At 41.1% G+C, this 20317-nt stretch overlaps 2 protein-coding genes across 5 annotated transcripts in view; both read left to right on the forward strand.

The window, feature by feature from the left end:
• Positions 1-1248: 1248 nt before the first annotated feature.
• Positions 1249-19034, forward strand: LOC125297879 (GTPase IMAP family member 8-like). Of its 4 annotated transcripts, XM_048248425.1 has the most exons (7): positions 1249-1352; positions 2880-3557; positions 8726-9510; positions 10678-10761; positions 10886-11053; positions 11532-11658; positions 18994-19034. In XM_048248425.1, exons 1-3 carry the CDS (start codon positions 1313-1315, stop codon positions 9070-9072), a joined length of 1065 nt encoding a protein of 354 aa, XP_048104382.1. In that variant the 5' UTR covers positions 1249-1312; the 3' UTR covers positions 9073-9510; positions 10678-10761; positions 10886-11053; positions 11532-11658; positions 18994-19034. The 4 variants fall into 4 exon arrangements, with proteins under 4 accessions (XP_048104382.1, XP_048104380.1, XP_048104383.1 ...); XM_048248423.1 differs by lacking the exon at positions 18994-19034 and having other exon boundaries at positions 11532-12022; XM_048248427.1 differs by lacking the exons at positions 1249-1352; positions 18994-19034 and adding an exon at positions 2520-2610 and having other exon boundaries at positions 11532-12022.
• An 805-nt stretch (positions 19035-19839) lies between these two features.
• The window catches only part of LOC125297880 (chymotrypsin-like protease CTRL-1), a 5209-nt gene continuing 4731 nt past the window's right edge, over positions 19840-20317 (forward strand). The window contains exon 1 of the mRNA XM_048248428.1: positions 19840-19896. Within this exon, the coding sequence (XP_048104385.1) occupies positions 19845-19896 (52 nt within the window). The 5' untranslated portion in view covers positions 19840-19844. The remainder of the gene's footprint in view (positions 19897-20317) is intronic.

Genomic DNA, 20317 nt, shown 5'->3' on the forward strand with positions numbered 1-20317 from the left:
CTTATACGCACCATTTTCACCCGTCGCACGATAAATTACCACCTTTAAAGAAAACTTTACCTTCACCCCTCACCTATTCATCACCAATATTCATAGTCACTGTTCTGCACCCACTAATCCACTAAACTTGGGACACCCCAACTTAGTATATGCTATCACCTGCTCACTGTCACATGTTGTACATCGGGGAAACTGGACACACACTTCGCGATAATGCCTCAAAACAACATCTGCACAACATACATAAAAATACACTCAACACTTATCTTCACACACATTTCCAGGCGTTATCAACATCACACATTTGAGGGTCTGTGGCCTTGAAGGGAACCCAGGCTGGACAATTTTACAGAGGAAAAGAGCAGAGAGATTGTGGATTTAAAACTTCAAAACACTACACCCACAAGGTCTTAATGAAAAATTAAATTTTAAAGTTTTTAAACCACTCTGTCTTTTTTTTTTACAGCTCCTCTCTTTTATTTCCTTTTTAACTTTTATTTTATTCTGTTTTATTTAATTTATTTGACTTTTAGATGGGATTAGGCGGGGACAACTGGCCAGTGCATACGGTCCAAAACAAACGCCATCACCAAAAAACAAATTTTAATTCTAATTTTCTAACCCTAAACCTAACCCTAATTCTAACCTTAACTTGATATGACAAAAAAACGAATGTCACTTAACAGAAGCGGTATGTCATAAACATTTATGACTTGTTGATGATTAATGCTCATGACAGTGTCATGTCACTCTTATGTCATGGCTGTCAAGTAAAGTGTAACCAAAATAACAGTATTTATAACATAACATCAATAATAAAATCCAATATCAACAATTAAAAATAATAGTGTCCCATTCTGCCCCTCTTTCCTGTCCTTAATTCAACCCTTGTGTGAAGCAGTGTGCCAGACAGAGACAGATGGTGGCGATAAGACAGACAAGACAGTAGGGGTGTGAGAAAATCAACCTGATGGAACAATGCAACTCTAGAATTGCATATTCTGTATAAAATTGGCCCACACATAATAGCAGCAGAACAATTAAAAGCAAAAGTGTTTTAAAGATCCAATAGGATGTCAAAAAATAAATTACTCTGGATCCATCATGTGCTAGATAAGTTTGTTTTGATTTTTCTCCTTTGTTTTGTTTTGACACACACAGTGTGGGCCCAAACTTTAGTCCTGGAACTGGTTTAACAATACGGGTATACTATAAACATTCAGGAATATTCACACCAGCAGAGCTAGTTGAAACTTGACTTTGAACATCATTGTGTTGAAGAAGCAAAAAGGATTATAAGAAGGCAAGAGGAATGAACAAAATGGCACAAGGGGAACATCTCAAACCACACGGTAAGAATATGGCAGCAGCTGAAACACTCTGGCTAGGGTGGCTGGGCTCCTTAAAGGGATAAACCAGAATAAAAAACAACCTATAAGCTCTATGGATGATAAAGAGTTCACACTTTCGCCGGGGAGCAAAAATATGTTAATCAGAGTAGTTTTGAGCTAGACCATTTTTGCATTAACTACAGAAAAGCTTAGCTTGTAGTGCAAGGGGCATGGAATCACGTCAAAACAAATAATAACACAATTTTTAACTATTTTTAAAACAATTCTGAAAGCATCTACAGTTGTTTTGTGTATACAGTACCCTCCAGAATTATTGGCACCTCTGCTAAAGTTGACTACAAACTGGTATAAAAAAAAAAATATGTTGGTGATTTATTGTAATCTCACAATGAACAAAAATAGGAAAAATCCAACCTTGAAGGGAAAGACATTTATTTTGAGAAAAAGGAAAATCTCATAAAGAAATAAATACTTTTAGCAAAAACATGTTGCTCACAATTATTGGCACCCCTGCTTATAAAACCTTCTTAAACCTTCTGTAGCACAAGGGGCATGGAATCACGTCAAAACAAATGGCTATTTTTAACACAATTTTTGAAGGCATTTACAGTTGTTTTGTGTGTATACTGTTTTGAACACTCCAAATGAACTAACCTTGTTTTGTTATTGTTTTTACTTCATAGGCTATGTTCAGACTAGGCGTCCATTTTACATTATAATCATAGACTGTGTTTTCAAAAAAGTCCTCAGCTTTTTCTATAGCTTAGAGCTGTTTTTAAAGTTAAGAAATGTTCAGCTTCTAGGGAAAAACTGGCTACGTCACACAGTTTTGACAGCTGACCAATCAAAACTGTATTTTCATTCAAATGTCATCTGTCACTGGCAGTGGGTATTCTATCTATCTCCTCCTGGTTGCTTGTGCTATGACCAGCAAGTGACCTGTAAAATTGGAGTGAACAACTTGTGGGCCTAATCATTTGTTGGCATCTCTTTCCCTATTCAGATGTAAGGTTGCTCTGACATGCAGTCAATCTGGTTTATGAACCCTCAGTCTAAAAGAGACAGGTCACTTTAGCTTTATTTGTTATGCACCACACCAGAGAAAGGAGAAGTCCATAAACTGAATGTTTGAACTTTCATATGTTAGTGTGGAGGAGACATTTGAGGGGCTTTGATCTAGTTTTAACACTGATGCTCAGAGTAGATTTCAGGGATTAAGACAAGGAGAAAATGTCTCAAGACCAACTTGATCCGGGTGGTAAGTCACCATATTTTGTCTGTAGGGATCTTGAATTGTGTCCTGCCAATCTAAATCTAAGATAATTGTGTCAATTTGTCAAATTGTAAATACTGTAAACAATATTTAAAAGCATTGTACAGATTCTACATATCGTATACATTATATATGAACACTCATTTGTTCAAGTATGCTTGTCTGTTTATTTTAAATTCTGATATGACTAAAACAACCAATTGCTTGGACTGATTATTCTATGTAAAATAATGTTGTCTGTATGTCTGTTGCAGAGCTGCGAGTGGTTGTGCTGGGTGGATACCAGTCAGGCAAGACGTCCTTGATCAACACCGTGCTAAGCCAGGAACCCGGAGGAGGAGGGCGAGATGCTCGTTGTTTGAAAAGAGAGGGTGACATCAGTGGCAGGAGGCTCACCTTGATTGACACGCCTGGTTGGTGGACGGGCTATTTGCTGACAGACACAGCAGAGTTGGTGAAGCAAGACCTAGTGTTGAGTGTGTGTCTGTGTGCACCCGGACCACATGCCTTCCTTCTGACAGTCGAAACTGATGCCCCATTCACTGAGAAAAAAAGGAAGGTTGTAGAGCAGCACTTGAATCTGTTTGGAGAGGATATCTGGAGACACACCATAGTAGTCGTTACCAGAGGAGATTCTCTGAAGGGTAAAAGCATAGAACAGCACATTGAGAGTGAGGGAGATGCTCTGAAATGGGTGATAGGGAGATGTGAGAACAGGTACCACGTTGTTGACAGCCACAGCAAAGATCCTGACCAGGTCACTGATCTGGTAAATAAGTTAGAGGCTGTGTATGCGGCTAACAGCGGCAGCTACTTCCAAATTGACAGGGAGACTTTAAAAGAGGTTGAAGAGAAAAATTCTGCAGTGAAATTGAGAGCTACATCCAGGCAGGATCGTATTACTGAGCAAAGACAAATGCTGGAGCAACACGGTGAGCTTGTTTTAACCAAATCCATAAGCAAAAGTATATCAAATTTTATCAAATGGGTTAATTAACAACTGCATGTTAAAGGGACACCAGGCAACGTTTTCGTGTTAATTACTCATCTTCGTAAGTCGGTATATGTTTAAATGACTCATTACAGGGTGAATGAAGACTTCTGCCCGCCCCTTACCGCCTGTGGTGGAAGAATATCCCGCTTGTAAAAGTTCAGTGTATCGCACCCTTCGACCGAAGCAGGATAAGTTTACATCCTGCATCCACAGTACAGAGGTAGGCTAAACGCTTAGCAATTGTTGCAAACGGTGTATAATGGCAGAGCCGGGCGTAAGAAGCAGTTTAAAACCCTTAACGAAAGTGTTCGATAAACTATCCGCCATCGGATGCATGCTTAGAGGCCTCTCACAAGTAATGGTTAGGTCGTAGAGGGAATGTAAGAATAAGCAATGGGAGGAAAGCCAGGTATCGATGTATTGTTGCGTGCTGCATTAAACCTAGCCCATAGTTGTTACTACAAGCCTCCTTTATTTCAGAACACTAAACATTGTGTCAGAAATTAGGGACCTGAAGAAAGCTTGCTTTTTATGAGTGGAAGAGTTTTATGAGCGGATTCATCAGATTTAGCCCTTAAAACGTTAGCTGCACCTAACAGCTAAACAAGCTAGCAGCATTATGCACAACATTCCAAAGCATCCCCGGAGTCAATGGATATGAAAGGTGATGTCTATAATAACTGATTTTTCTTCCCGGCACAGTGGAAAATTGCAGGATCAAGAATAGACTGACAAGAAAAGATAAGAAAAATAAGAGTGTGAACTCTATTGACAATCATGGGTAAGGAATGTCACCAGCTTCAAAGGCACCTGCACATGGAAGATACAGACAGGGAGGATCCTGAATTTAAAATATTAGATGCGCTTCAGAAACATTTTGAGCTGAACAGAAATGTGATAAATGAAAGATTTGTGTTTAATGACTGCAGAAAACAAAGCCAGTGTGAAACAACAGAGCAGTATGTGGCCAAAGCGGAGAAAGCTTAGCAGACACATGTGAATTTGGCGCGCTTAAGGAAGACCTCATTAGGGATAGACTTGTCATTGGCACAAAGGATTCAAGCGACAGGCACGATGCTTAGAGAACCCAATCTCACCCCTGGACGAAAAGCTATTACCATGTGTCCAGTGAACAAACACTACTCCAAATTAAGAAAATAGGAGGAGAACAAGAATCAGTACATTACACATCCCGGCACAGAATTCAGAGTCAAGCCACAGATATGCCCTCCATTGAGCGTTAGTCAGAACCACGCACTCCAGAAGGGCCCAAACAACACAATGTGGGATCGGTAACAACAAACAGAGGCAAGATAAAGAATCAGTCTGTCAATACTGTGGATCAATGCACGCAAGAGCAAAATGCCCTGCATATGGAGTCACATGCAAGGTATGTGGGAAAAGAAATCATTTTGCACGGGTGTGTAGGAGTGCAACAAAACAAACCTCAGGGAAATCTTGTAGAGGATGACAGCCAGTCAGAAGAATCAGATAATGTGGTACATATGTCAAGTGAACTGTTCAGACAATGTTCCAAACAAATGGTTTGTAAATCTCAAGCTAGCCACACACAAATGAAGAGTCACTGACTATGATCCCGGACAGACTTTAAAAATGTCAGTTGACACTGGATCTACGGTCAATGTAATGGGCTCTAACCGACCTACAACGCATACTACAAGACGGTAACCCAGCCCTGGTACCCAGTAAAGCAATGCTGAAATTCTATGATGGCACATTGATAAGACCCAGAGGACAATATGAGCTTAAAGCAGAACATGCTTGGCACACACATCCTCAAGTTTCAGATAATGGAGACATCACATACCGTTACTCTCAGCCGACACCTGCCAGAGACTGGACCTAATCCACATAGACCCCAAGCATGTCATACATAGTGTCAACACCCACAATCTCCCAGACACAGTCACACCCAAAACAGCAGAAGAAATCGTCTCAGCATATGAGGACGTTTTCTACGGACTGGGATGCCTCAGGGGTAAGTTACACCTGGAGATAGACCACAAGGTGAGGCCTGTGCAGCAGTTGCCGCGGCGGACGCCAATCCCGATAAAAGACAGAGTAACCACAGCCATAAGGGAAATGGAACAGAAAGGGATTATAGCCAAGGTCACAGAGCCGACACCCTGGATCAGTAACATGGTGGGGACGGAGAAGAAAGACAAGCTACGTATATGCCTGGACCCGGGTCCACTGAACAAGGCCCCACTGAGATCACACTACCAGATGCCCACAGTAGAAGAAATACTGCCGGACTTAGCAAAGGCCAAGATATTCTCAGTATTAGATGCTAAAGATGGCTATTGGCAAGTGCGACTAGATCAAGTGAGCAGTTATCTAACCACATTCTGGACCCCGATAGGACGATACAGATGGGTGAGAATGCCATTCGGCATAAAACCAGCAGCGGAGGAATATCAAAGGCGGCAACACGAGGCACTTCGGGGCCTGAAAGGGGTGAGCGTAATAGCGGATGACATCTTGGTGTATGGATGTGGAGATACCAATGAGGAAGCTGTGGCAGACCATGACAACAATCTGAAGCCCCATTACAAAGAGCCAGGAGAAGTCAACTTGAAGCTCAACAAAAAAAAAGCTGAAGCTGAAACTTCCCAGTGTCACATACATGGGTCGCTTCATATCAGAGGGCCCAAGGCCCAGATCCTGACAAAAATTACAGCAGTGCAGAACATGCAGACACCAACAGATGTCAAGTCTCCAGAGACTATTAGGGGTTTGTGAACTATCTATCAAAGTTTCTCCCTAGCCTATCAGATGTGTGCGAACCTCTCCGACGTCTGACCGACAAAAGATGTAGACTGGACATGGCTGCCAGCGCACGATGCAGCGCTAGAGACCATTAAGCGCCTAATCACGCATCACCCAGTCCTCAAATACTATGACCTCCAGGAAGAAGTCACTCTGCAGGGTGATGCTAGTGAGACAGTCTTGGGAGTGGTCCTTCTGCAGAATGGGCAGCCAGTCGCGTTTGCATCGAGAACACTGACGGACACAGAACAAAGATACACGCAAATTGAAAAAGAATGCCTGGCCATTGTCTTTGCATGTGATAAGTTTGACCAATACTTGCTTGGCAGAGAATATGTCACGGTTCATACCGACCATAAACCATTGGAAACTATTTTTTTAAAAAATCCTTGTTTTCAGCACCAAAGAGGCTACAGCGGATGATGCTCAGGCTACAGAGATACCAGCTCAGAGTGATCTACAAGCCAGGCAAGGAGCTACACATCGCAGACTTCCTGTTCAGGGCACCTCTACCGAATACAGAACATGCCCAGATGCAAACCCCGACTACAGTCTATGCCATGGGTCTCACCCAGCCAGAGCTGGAACAAGTGAGTCATGCCTGTGATATAAACTTCACCCACTCGGACACTAGAGACTATCAAGATGCAATACAACACAAGACCCAGTGCTTCAGACACTTCACAGGCAAGCATCAACAGAGGCTGGCCTGAGAATAAAAAAAGACATAGGGACAGTCACTACAGCCTTCTGGACATACAAAGACGAACTCATGATAGACAAGGCAGCCTCATTTTCAAAGGGAACAGAGTACTCATTCTGCAATGCTGCGCCCGAAGTTCTTGACAAAGATTCACACGGCCATTCAGAAATAGAGGCCAGCCTCCGAAAAACTCATGAGACTGTCTTCTGGCCAGACATGACGGCGATATAAGTGAACTTCATCAACAGCTGTTCCACCTGCAACTCTGTACAACGGCGACAACAGAAAGAAACACTAGTACCCCATCAAGTTCCTCGCCTCCCATGGTCTAAAGTGGGAATGGATTTGTTCTCTCTAAACAAAAAAACACATACCTGATCATGGTAGATTACTATTCTGACTATTGGGAGCTGGAAGAACTGACAGACTACACCAAGATCCACTGTTAGCTGACTGCTGCAAGAGACAATTCAGTAGACATGGAACTCCCCCCACATCGTTTTCACTGACAATGGCCCACCGTTTTCAGGAATGGACTTTCAGCTCTTTGCCAAGGACTGGGACTTTAAGCATGACATGTCATCCCCTATCACAGCCAGAGCAACGGAAAAAAAAGTGAATCGCTGTCAAAACGCTAAAACGCTGCTCAAAAAGGCATACCTGGAGTGACCCATGGAAAGTTGTTCTGGCATGGAGGGAACACTCCAACGGAAGGACTGGGTAGCTCCCCAGTACAAAGGCTCATGTCCCGACGGACCGCATACACTCCCTGCCCATCAGGAGAAACACACAACTAAAGCCCAAAGTGATACAGAATGTCACTGAAAGTAAGCTGGTAGGGACGAACAGTGAAACAGCACTATGATGTTCGGCATGGAATGACTGCTATCATTCAAGGGGCAGACGGTGAGAGTCCTTTCTTCACCCCAAGGACCAAGACAAGCGGTGGTCCCTGGGAATGCATAGATCAACTCAGTGAACGCTCCTATGTAATTCTATTGAATGGAAAGACATGTCAGAGGGAACCAAAGGGACATTGTCCTGTACCAGAACAACTTGAGATATCTCCAACTGGAGAACATACCACTCTGGACAGTGATTGGGATCCAGAGCCTTCCACTGAAACACAGAACAACAAGTCGCAGAGGGGGCAGTGGTAACAGAGGGTTCACAGGGCACAGAAGGACTGCACACTAGGACCAGATCGAACATCTGGAAACCCCTTGAGATACAAGGACTATGTGCTCTGAGAAGACAGAGTAATGTGGACACTGAGGAGGGTTGAGTATTGGAAAGGTGTTTAGTAAATAGAACATACTAGCATCCTAGATGCGCATGACTTGTTGTATTCTGAATGTGAATTTCCCATTACATGTTCATGTTAACCAGGCTTGTTCTAATAATATTAAGACTATCTGTTTCATATGTTTTCTACTGTATGTGACCTACCTGCATGTTGAAAGGCATTACACAAATAATTATGCAAGCTTTTGCAACCACTGACATGACAAATGTAATTACAATATGTTTTTTATAGACCTTCATCGTATGAGAATGACTGTCTCATTGTGTTTTGTGTGCTATAAGCAATTGTTGCATTTGTATTGTTTCAGGTGAAGTGAAGCCTTTAACAGAAATGAGAATTGTCTTGCTTGGTTGGGTGTCTTCTGGAAAAAGTTCGGTAAGAAGCACCATCCTGGACAAAGAGGTATTGGTCACTCGGAGCATAACTGTTCAGTCTAACATAAAATCGGGAAAGGTGGAAGGGCGGTGTGTCACAGTGATTGACACCCCAGGATGGTGGAAGTATTTCCCAGCCAAGAACACCCCTGAAAGTGTTAAGACGGAACTGAAGAAGAGCTTGACCCTGGGTTCTAAGCATCCCCATGCCTTCCTCCTGGTGGTTCCTGCAGATGTGTCCTTCCTGGAGGATCAGAGAAAATCATTCAAGATAACATGAAGATATTCGGAGAGCAGGTCTGGAGACACACACTCATACTCTTTACTTGGGGCGATCAGTTGGGAGGTACAAGCATCGAGGAGCACATTGAGAGTGAGGGAGAACCCCTCCGGTGGCTTGTGGAGAAATGTGGGAACAGGTACCATGTCTTTGACAATGTAAACAGAGGAGACGGCTCTCAGGTTAGAGAGCTTCTAGAGAAGGTAGAGGAGATGGTAGCAGGCAACAGTCTCTACAGCCCGAATACTGAAGAATGGAAAACCAAGTCTAAGGAAACAGACAAGGAACCAGAGGGGGCAAAAATGGAGGTTGTGAATCCACTGTATCATGAGTGGAAAAGGCTGGACAGACAGCTGGAGGAGAAGATTAAAAATATGTGGAAGCAGATGTTTGATCCTGAGCTGAAAGGAAACCAGAGTGGAGGAGGTCGTCCTGACTGTGAGTAAATCATTCGTATCTGAGGATTGTTTAGAGCTTGAGAGGTACTGTATGTCTGCTCACATGTGAAGTGTATTTAAGCTTTCTGAAAATATATTTAAATGCAGGGAAAAGCCTTCATGGTGCCTCAGTTACATTTTATTTAATTTGTTTTATTCTAGTTAACATGATCTTAACTGGCTTTACAAAGCCTGAGGTCAGATAACCCTAAAGCCCAGTTTACTTTACTGTTCAGCTACCGTTTGGAATATGTGGGTGAGACATACACAACATTTCCAATGAGGACCCTAAAGGTACACTATACAGGTTTAGCTATTTTTGGCGACTGTAGAGCTCCCACTAGAGTCACAATGTATATGTTACTCTGTTTTATTATACGGCTCTTCACAATGCTAGTAGAACGCTCCATTGACTTGAATGGGATTTCCCAAAGTTCTAGCGGTAAATAAATTCATGTAATTACCGCTGCAAACATTTAATTACCGCTGTCAATGGCAACGGATTTTGTGCTTCTGATACGTCTTTCATATCACTACGCAAGGACTGGAACTTCATTCAAACGTGAAAGCAGACGGTTGATCAGCTGTGTTCTAAAGAATGTTTGATTCAAGTTCAGCAGCGTGTGTTGTTGCGAACTATTTGTTTCTCAGCAAATGCCACGATGAACGGTAACAAATAGGCTAGGTTATGTAGGCTAAAGTCATATCGTGGGGAGTTTATTATTTCGTTTTGGCAAGTAGCCGTATAATAAGCGGGATAATGTATAGAACGCCGGTCATTACCTTCAGGGTGTCGGGACTTATTTTCCCTGTAATGACCGGCGTTCTATACTTTATCCCTTACGTAAATGGCAAGCTCATCTCGACTTATCCCCCCTGTACACAATGCAAATGCTTTTGTTGTGGAGGTAAAGGATTAACAACAGGCAAAAACTATCTCCAAAGAGCTATATCTACTGACAAGATAATGTTTCACAATTCTTACAAGATTTTGCGGGGCACCGCTCTTAGAAATTGCAGGGCTGGTTTTCTCGGTAGGGACTCGCTACGTCTATCCTATTACAAGTTCGTTTACCATCAAATTGACTTTGTAAAGGTGAAAATCTTGCATAGTGTACCTTTAAACCACACAGACACTGTTCTTACATGTTGACAACTGAATTTTCAGTTCATGAAAATGAGCCACCGCAGAAGAAGAGGAAAATCAGTGCACATACATCTGAGATAAATGTGCCATCGAAAGTGACTACAGGTTGTCTTTGCACTTTATTCTGGTTTTAATTTTACCAGCAGTTCATATTGCCATTTTGTCCAATAATAGTATAATCTAATGAATTCTCCCATAAATACTATTTGTTCCATGTTAATAACATTAGAAGGTGGGAATGAGAGACAGCCTGAATGTCAGCTTCAAGGACATGCAGACAAACTCCAGAATCTCACTGATGAAATGACAGAGCTCTTTGCACGTGAGTGGGGGAGACGAGAGGCCATGATCATGGAAAGAGTCCGTGGAATTTTGTTACAACTCCAAGAATCATACGGTGAGCTTTCACAAGGAAAGAATTGTCATTGATATAGATCTTGGGCTCTAACTTCAGTGCCAGGCATAGTGAAAAGTCAAAAGTAACTAAAGCTAATTTATGTAAACATTGGTGGGTACCTTGAAGCTCTCACATGCCACATGATAAATTTAGCACAAAACACTTTACTCATTGACTGACTTCGCACTTTGCCCAGCATTTGAATTTAAGACCTATTACGTTAAATCTCCTTGTTTGCATTATTTCACAAAATAAACTGTATTGCAATATGAATTAAATAAGTATTGTGAGGGAATGCACATTTATATTGAAAGGGAACACTAAGGAGCTCAGACAAAAAATCACCAGGGGCTTAGTACATCTTTGTAATGAATGCATATTATTAAAATGGTAGAATAACTGATAAAAAGGCAACAAAATACAGCATCAATAGCACCTTTGTCAGAGGACACCTCATATAACATCTAACAATCTGCAGGTCCTTCGTCAGATGCTGATGAGAGAGAAAGGGAAGACTCCCGTCAAAAGGTTCAGAGATGGTTTGAAGGATGGTCTGGAGTTTCTGGATATGAATCAGAGTGAATTCCTTCACTCCACTGTGAAAGGTCTTCTATATTGATTTCACAATATGACCTAGGACATCAGTTTATTATCATTTAACATCAGTAAGACGTCTTGGAATAGAAATAGAAATTGTAGCATAAAGAAACGGACTGTGATGCATGACAACAGATTGGGTATCTGTGGCCCACTGGTCAGCAAATCAGACTTGTAACCAAAGGGTGGTTTGTTCCAGGCCCGGATCTAGGCTGCTCAGATTGGGCAAATAGAAATTTGGGGTGGGCACAATGAATACCCCCCCGGCTCAGTTTCACCTACAAATGCCTTACTTTTCACCTTAAAACCCGTATCTAATAGCAAACATGACATATTACATAGAACTGTTAATCATAGACCTGATTTTAATATTTACAGATATCTAGGCTATATTTAACATTTATTTTCTATGTGGCCTGTTATGAAATCATGTATTGAACAATTAAAGCACAGTTCAGCTTTAAGAAACTCAACAACTGTAGTCTACATGCATGCTTAGCATTTTGTCATCATTAAGGCTACTTTGACAAACTCTTAAGTCAGCTGATTTTAATATTTACAGATATCTAGAAGCGATATTTTGTAACATTTATTTTTGTATTTGGCCTGTTATGAAATCATGTATTGGACAATTTAAACACACTCTGAAACCTGAAGCCCAAAGTTGGAGACATGCATTTAGACATTGCTGCAAATGTAAAACCGGATTACTCTAGAACGGCTAACTGTAGGGAATGCTTTACACCTTTTATTAGGTAAGGTCTGCTGTTTCTTCTAATATATGGTTTGTCATGTGTTAGGAAAAATTAGCGAGAAGTATTCCAACAAGATGAATGGGTAGGGAGATGGCGCAGAATGTAACATGATAAATTAAAGTTACTTTTCTGCAAAACCGTTTACCACAACTTGCGGCCAACATCGTTTAAAAGCTGAGAAAAAGCTCTTTAGGTGTGATGTGATACATGTAATATCTTTGTGAAGAGTAGGCTATTTCAGCAAAGAATGGGTGAATTGGGACTCCTTTCTTTCTTTCCGTGCTGCTGTCACATTCTCCACTGCGCGTAAAAGACATAGGCTAAATGAATTTGCGTTGTGAATGCTAAAAGCTTAATCAGGCCCAGTGGTGGGTAGAGTACTGAAAATCTATACTCAGAAGTACAAATTACATTTACTTCCTTCAAAATATACTTGGTAAAAGTAAAATATTCAATTGGACAAACCTACTTTCGGTAAAAGTAAAAAGTACTTTGTTATGAAACTACTCAAATTACAAGTTACTTTTCATTTTTGTATTGATGTGCTTGGATCAGTGAAAAAGACATAACAGGCCCTATTTTGGTGATCTAAAAACACATGGTCACTTGCGGATAGCTTAAATACATTTAGGGGTTTGTCCAGTCCCACTTTTTTGTTATCAAGCGTCCAGGCCTGGTGCAAAAACCAGGCGCCTGGTGCTTAAACCAATCAGGGGGTCGTTTCTAGAAAGCAACCTTGGTAGTTCGTTCCATCGTTCTTGGATTTGGTGTTTCTAGAAAGGGTAGTTCGAACTCTCAATCGCAAACAAGGATAAAGTTTGGTCGTTTGAACTACTGCCCCTAGGCAGTCGCGACTTGTGTTGTTCCTTGGTAGTTCCTGTTGGTGTCGAGGCCCAACCAAAAATCACAACCGCCTAACCAAATATTGCGAAGTGGATGTTTATCTCGTGACTCAATGATTGATCTATCCTGTAGCTTAATTTTGATTAAGACACTGACTCCCCTACTTGGCTCATTCTTGCTATTTATGTTAATTCAAGTATTGCCTTGCTTTTAGTATTATAATCTTCCCAGACCCTTATAACAGTAGTGATAAATGGTGTAGTGGCTAAAGCAGATGACTTATTGTCCCAACGTTGTAGGTTCGATTTTTCTTATGATGTGAGATTGTCCTCTTGCTTCTCGCTACCTGCAGGTGAACTAGTGTGACCGTGGGATTAAATTGTTTTGACTGATGTCTTGTACCTATGGTCTCTCGATGTAGAGTAACTATATGTATGGTCAAACCCTACTGTGTATCGTAGGCCTACTCTTACTCAGAGATGAAAAAAAGAGACAGGATGCGAACTCCGGCCGAGCGCGTAGTGTCGTACCATGGTGGTTGAGCAACGTCGTTGCTAACTTTTCTAGAAATGACCCCCAGAATGACACCTGTCAGTGGCGCATTTCAAGGAATCAAATTGAAACACAACTACCAAAGGAGGGAGAGAGAGAGAGAGAGAGAGAATGGTAGAGGGAGATGATAGCTGGAACAAGTTACCAACTATTACATTTTGGTTAATCGACAAAAACAATAATTGCTGCATATAATCAGCAAGTTACATTGTGTTGTCAACCCTTCCTGAAGCATACATTCTACTAGTTATACCAGGGTCTCCAACCTTTTTGGGATTGAGGGCTACCTGAAGAATCCAAAATCATAGGGCTACTCATTTGAAACAAACAGACCCTCACTTCTTTTTTTGCGAGGGTGATCCTCCTAAATAATAGACCATTGTGATTTTTACATTTAAGTTATCAATATTATGTAGGCCTATGAGCCTTTATGTATTAGGCAACTGTATTTTCATCTGATTCTTCAATACATCAATATCAATATGCAACTCTGACCGTTTTTGTTCAGTTAGTTCAATTCAAAGTTTCCATGAGGAATTTGATCTAATTTTTTAAACGAAAAAAAGCCATCTTTAATGCAATTAATAATGTAGATTACAAATAGCATGCCCACCATTCATAATTCAGAGGTTGTTTAAGTTCTGATTTCATTGAACAATTCGGTTGTGACATTCAATAGCAATCACCAACACCAGACTAACTTATGAAGAGGCGCCTTATTGCACATCTGAAATCTCTCCATGATCTGACAGTCCTATTGGTATGCATGCCACAAGATTTTCAACAGCTATTGCTACACCAGTAGGCTCTACGGAGGAGAAAGGGCCATTGACCAAAAAGCAATTGTTTTCAGTCCTTGAACAATCATGCATGAACCGTATGGACCACGAGGAATAGCAACAGAACTTTTGCAGAGATAATAGCATTGGCTACACCAGATGAGCAAGCTAATATAGCCAAATATTACAGATGTATGGTCTACAATTAAATATCTATTTAAAAATCCACAATGGAGGATGTTTTAGGCGTGATCTGCAGGCTTGACTTGTTGGCTATTTTTAGAAAGTCGCTGTGGGCTCCGTAAAGGCATCCCGCAGGCTACATGGTGCTTTCAAGGGCACCGTTTTTGGAGAACCCTGAGTTATGTCAAGAAATAGCCTTTGTTTCAGTTGAATAGCTGCTACAGCTAGGACTAGCTTCGCTAAGTAGCACTACGAGAACCACTGATAGAAAATAATGATGATTTACCTCAACATTTTGAAGGCTGATATTGTTATGCTTAGGCTGACACATTCCTTTCATTATACGGTTGTCTCCCTTCCTTAGCATGGGGCCGGAACAGTGTTGCAGATGTGGCCCAGGCGTTGACCATGGGAGTAGGGGCTGCTTTGGTAGTAGGCTACTAGCGTTCATCTCTGCATCCATGGCGTTTCTAGTCCTCAGTACCAACGTAACAGCCGATTTCGTCTACTCTGCTGTGTAATGCTTAACAATGTTGCAACCTAGGGAGGGTAAGCTAACTGTATGCTTGTATTCCAGTCAACGAAGATATGTGTAGCCTACTTCTATCGAAATACTCATTTTAATGAAGGCCCAATGGAAAATGTAATTGAGTAAAAGTACAATTCTAGTTCAAATATTTACTCAGTAAGAGTAAAATTACAGCCTTAAAAGGAGCGTGGAAAGTATTATTTACCCGAAAAAAGTACTTTTTTTACTCATTTGCGTTACTTGTAACGCGTTACTACCCACCACTGATCAGGCCATAGGCTAAATAAAAATCGCTAGTCGGATGCAAAGCAGAATATAGAAAGAAATGGGCACCAAGGCCACAGTGGCCTGTGAACCTCGATTTTCAAAGGGACATCACGACCCAGCGCCAAAGGGGCAGCGGCGTGGGCGTAAAAATTCCACCCTGCTTATAACACAGTTAAGGAATGACCAATGTTAACAAACTAACTGGCTAGATCACCTTAGAAAGCTAACATGCACATTAGCTAAAAACAAACCTTATTCAAACGAGAATAATACAAAAAAGGTCTTTATTTAAACCAGCAACAAGAATCTATATTACATCTAGTAGCCTATAACCTTTATGGAAATATAGCTAAGCCCTCTCTACTGAAGTATGAAACAGAAAGTGATGCACTCAGTGTGGAATGATAGGGGAACACGTCTGCTTTTTATACTATCCAACCAGCAAATCAGCACCCTCGGAATTCAGTCAGGACGAATTAGAAAAGTGTGATTGGCAGATTCAATAGTTGCAAATCAAAATTGACCAATTAGGTTGGGCAGAAGAAATATTTGGAGGGGCATTGCCCCTCCCAGCCCTATTCTAGATCCGGCCATGGTTTGATCCCTGACTGGTGGGACAAATGTGGGTGGGGATAGTGATTGAATAGAATTCTCCAACATCCACATCTGTGGAGGCACCCTTGACCAAGTCACCTGAACTCAAGCTGCTCCATGGGCGCTGGATCAATGGCTGCCCACTGCTCTAGGTGTATATGTGTGCTCCCAGAGGATAAATTTACTTCAGTAGAAATAAAGTAATGTATAATATATTTAATTATATTCATTAATATGAATTTCCATTCTTTGCATTAATTAAAATGTCTTATTATTATATTTAGAGATGTATTAGTTGACTGTATTCCACAGAAGACTCTTTAGACAGCTCATATATTTCTGGTGGAGTGTCAGCTCGGCATCATCTGTTATATGCATCTTTCATGTTCACTCGGGCACTGAATATCTTGTTTATGCACAATAGGGCAACACTTTAGCATCTTAACATGCTCATTCATTAGGTGCAACATTCAAACAGGTCCGTGTAAACAGGAACCGTGTAAAACACGCCACACTGGAAATATATGACCTGGCTGAGAACCTTCCTTGCTATGCGTTCCATTGCCTAGCTATGTGAACACATGTTATCCTTTTTCTGGAAACTGCAGGATTTGTCATGAGTGTTGGACCATGCGTGCTGTACAAGTTAAAGTTTCTACACAAAGTGCCTTTCATAATGCTGTGCTGTACTGCCTTTTCTCTCTGAGCTGTTGTATTGTATTTTAATGAATCTACTATTGTAGCCCACCAATTCCATGTATGAACTGTGTTCATGACTGTTCGTTTGATCTGTTTTAGTTTTTGTTTCTCTTAACATGTTCTTTTCTTTATACTCAACATTCTGTAGACACTTATCTCTGTAACACTGAGTGGGAGGCACCTTTTTATGCACACTATGATGTCAGTAACTTATGTTTTTTTAAGCAGTCAGTGATTTCTAAGCAGATGAGGTCTTCCTCTTTTTATAAAAAAAATAGCTTCTCCCGTAAATCGAGACTTTCCTACGGCTTCGTCTTCTTCTTCACTTCCTCTTCTCTCCACTTTACTGTCGCTCATTGTTTCTCCCTCCAGCATGCTCTTGACCTACCCTATCCTTTTATCCATTTTATTTACTATTTTGCCTCCTCTCCTCCTTGCCTGACTATACAAGGGCCGTCCACGGAGCCTGTGCACAAGAGCAACCATGCGACACCATTGGGTCTGGGAGAAGATGGCAAGGCAACTCGCAAGAATGTGTGGCATGACATAAACCTCTAATTTTTCTTTCCCTTACCGTACTTTTTCTCTTTTTCCAATATTTTGCTCTTAGTTTAGTTTACTGTGCTCCCCCTTTTTGTTATGTAATCTATTCCAAGTAAATGCTTTACTATATTATAACCATATTCTCTTGTGCTTTGATTACTTTTTAAAGGTGGAAAGTTTCTGTGTTTCTAAGCTAGTGCTTGGTGGTGATGATTCTGCAGGTCATCACAATTAAACCAATGCTTGCAGCAACAACTTATGCCACTTGTGTTCTTAAACAAACTCTAGACTATAAACTATCTACACGTAAGCCACATTGACATAGCCTCCTCAGAAAAATGGATTGCATTATGACCATTACTGTATGTGCTGTGGTTGCTATCATTATCTCCCTATAATATTAGGAATTTTACTCTGACTTTGGCTTTGCATAATGTTAATGTTTCAGAAAACGTTTCTGTTAACCCTATTCTAGTGTCCATAAATAGTATTCATGAACATTAGAAAAAAAACATTTAAATGAACGATGACTGCTAAACCATAACACATTGATCATGAATGTCCATGGCAACAGTTTCTGAAGATATGATGTTACAGAGGGAATGCACACAATGTCACAGCATGAGTCACCGTGATTACTATCACTGAGTGGCAAAAAGATGAGTGGCAGCATTCCATTTGAATCTCAAAATCAAAATGGGAATGTACAAATAGTATGTACAGGAAACAGGAATTCAGAGCTCTCTTTCTACAGACAGCCGTCAATGCATTCCCTCTATATAATGTGTGACCAGGGGTTCTATAAGTTTCTTTCTCATGTTACAGTTGTACAAGGCATGTTTTGCTGTGAGGTTTGGTATTTCCATACTGAATTGGTCTTTTTATTCCAGCTGTCAAAAGTGGCAAATAATGTTGACATCTGGCCAGGGACATACTCAATCTCAACAGACACAAACAACACATGCATCTTTTCTGCTACAAGTATTTACAGTGATAACAGACACTTACACTTGAAAACTGTAGGGGGACCCCGAGAGCATTTCTGCTGTAGTGCTGCTTCAAGATCATTTAAAATTGTATTGACACTATATAAATTAAGGAAATTAAAGTGAGCTATTTGTTTTAGTGGTATTGAACCATAGGATTTACTTAGCTGCAGACTTTACAAGTCCAATTAAGGAGTTGGTTTGGGAAGGATTCAGCATGATGTCATCACCTTTTGGACCTTGAGGTGTCCTTGTTTTGTTTAAATGAGGTACAATTGGGTACTGTACATTTATTTATTTATTATTATTTGTTTCTGATTTTACTGATTTCATTTGAGCCTGGTTAAGATTTGGATATTTTGAGACTCTTTTTTTCCCAAGCTGGCCGAGTCTTTCTACGGTGCTTTTGTCACTGTCCGGACAGATTTGCACCCTTTATTAATAGAGATATTCCTTGAGATGGATCCACAGAGCAACTGCACTCGGATCCTGTTAAATGCCCAAGTCAGCCCACTTCCTTCAGCTACAGAAACAGCCTATTAGATTCCGTTTCACAAGCTACTCTACCATTTGAAATAAATGGTTTCATTTGTGATCCTGATCCACCCATCAGACCTTGGAGATGGCTCCAACAAGAAGAAGACAGAATGCAACCCTGGGCAAACAAAGAATATAACAGAATTCTATTCTCACTGGTAATCACTTTTACTATATCAGCTACTACTTTCACTATAACATGTCATTGCATTATTTCCACATGTGCATACCACATTACACTGTCACTTCCCTGTCTGGAATTTGAAATCTCACAGTTGCATTTTCATCGTTACATACCCCTTCAATGTTTTTGTAATCATCCAGAGCCTAGGTTGGGTGCACGCGCAGCATGGGGTCAGACAACTAACTCAGCTAATAGGTCGGCATGTTGAGCTGTAAGGTATGTCATTGTCACCCAAGGACCGCCAACCGTACACTGTTAGACTTTTGTATTTTTACAGTAACTCACTGGCAACACTGTTAAAATGTGTGTAACTCACTGTGTAAAAAATAATTGTTATTTTATGAGTAAAGGCAAAATGTACAATGATCTTGTTGCTATTACTTGGTTTCTAAAAAGCAACTAACTGAAGGTGGTAAAACATTCAGTAGTGGTGTTACCAAACATTTGCACACAAGGCCACAGCATAATCACAACCCCCTCAGGTCAGGACAGGGCCCCATATCTTGATATACATTAAAGCTGGTCCATGTTTACTCTGGCCTCTGGTCTGCCTTTATCCGTAACTGACAGTGCAAAAAAAAATGTGTTCATGTTGTGAGATAGGAACACCTGGCAGGTAGCACCTTGATACTTTCCCACCCAAATCAGCCAGTGCTGCGTCATCAGACACAGCCCCCGTCAGTCAGAGGGTATAAGAACAGAAGAGGGTTCCAGTGCCGTGGTACATCTGTGGACACACTACGATGGCCATGCTTTGGATCGCCAGCTGTTTCGCCCTCGTGGTGTCTGCCCTGGGTGAGTGGGGCGTTTAGTGTTGCTGTTTATTCTGTCTGTCTTAAACTACTTGGCACTTGGTGTCTAGTTTGAACTATTTTGAAACCTCACATTGATTAAATCATGAAAATCACAGAGATGAAGATTTACACTCTACATACTGTTGCATTTTGTGTCCACTCTGGTGTCTACGGGGCTCCCGTAACACAGTAGAGATTGCTACTCCTGTAAGTGTGGGTGCGCTCGTCTTCGGACTGTAAGGATTTCACAGGGTAAAAGAGGAGGTGTGTGTTTTGTGACTACTCTGGTGTCCAAAGGGATTCCCTTTAACACAGTTGAGATCGCTACTCCTGTTTGTGTTCGTCTTCGGACTGTGATAATATCACAAGGTAAAAGAGGAAGTATCTTTCAGTGTGTGTGTCTAGTTCGAGGGCCCCTTTTC

This window comes from Alosa alosa, chromosome 7, assembly GCF_017589495.1.
Source record: "Alosa alosa isolate M-15738 ecotype Scorff River chromosome 7, AALO_Geno_1.1, whole genome shotgun sequence".
Taxonomy (NCBI): Eukaryota; Metazoa; Chordata; class Actinopteri; order Clupeiformes; family Clupeidae; genus Alosa; species Alosa alosa.

Excerpts from the sequence above, each read along its gene's own strand:
- LOC125297879 (XM_048248425.1), top strand. The coding sequence starts at position 1,313 with ATGAACAAAATGGCACAAGGGGAACATCTCAAACCACACG. Across the intron at positions 1,353-2,879 it reads GGAACATCTCAAACCACACG|AGCTGCGAGTGGTTGTGCTG; the intron begins GTAAGAATATGG and ends TGTCTGTTGCAG. Across the intron at positions 3,558-8,725 it reads ACAAATGCTGGAGCAACACG|GTGAAGTGAAGCCTTTAACA; the intron begins GTGAGCTTGTTT and ends GTATTGTTTCAG.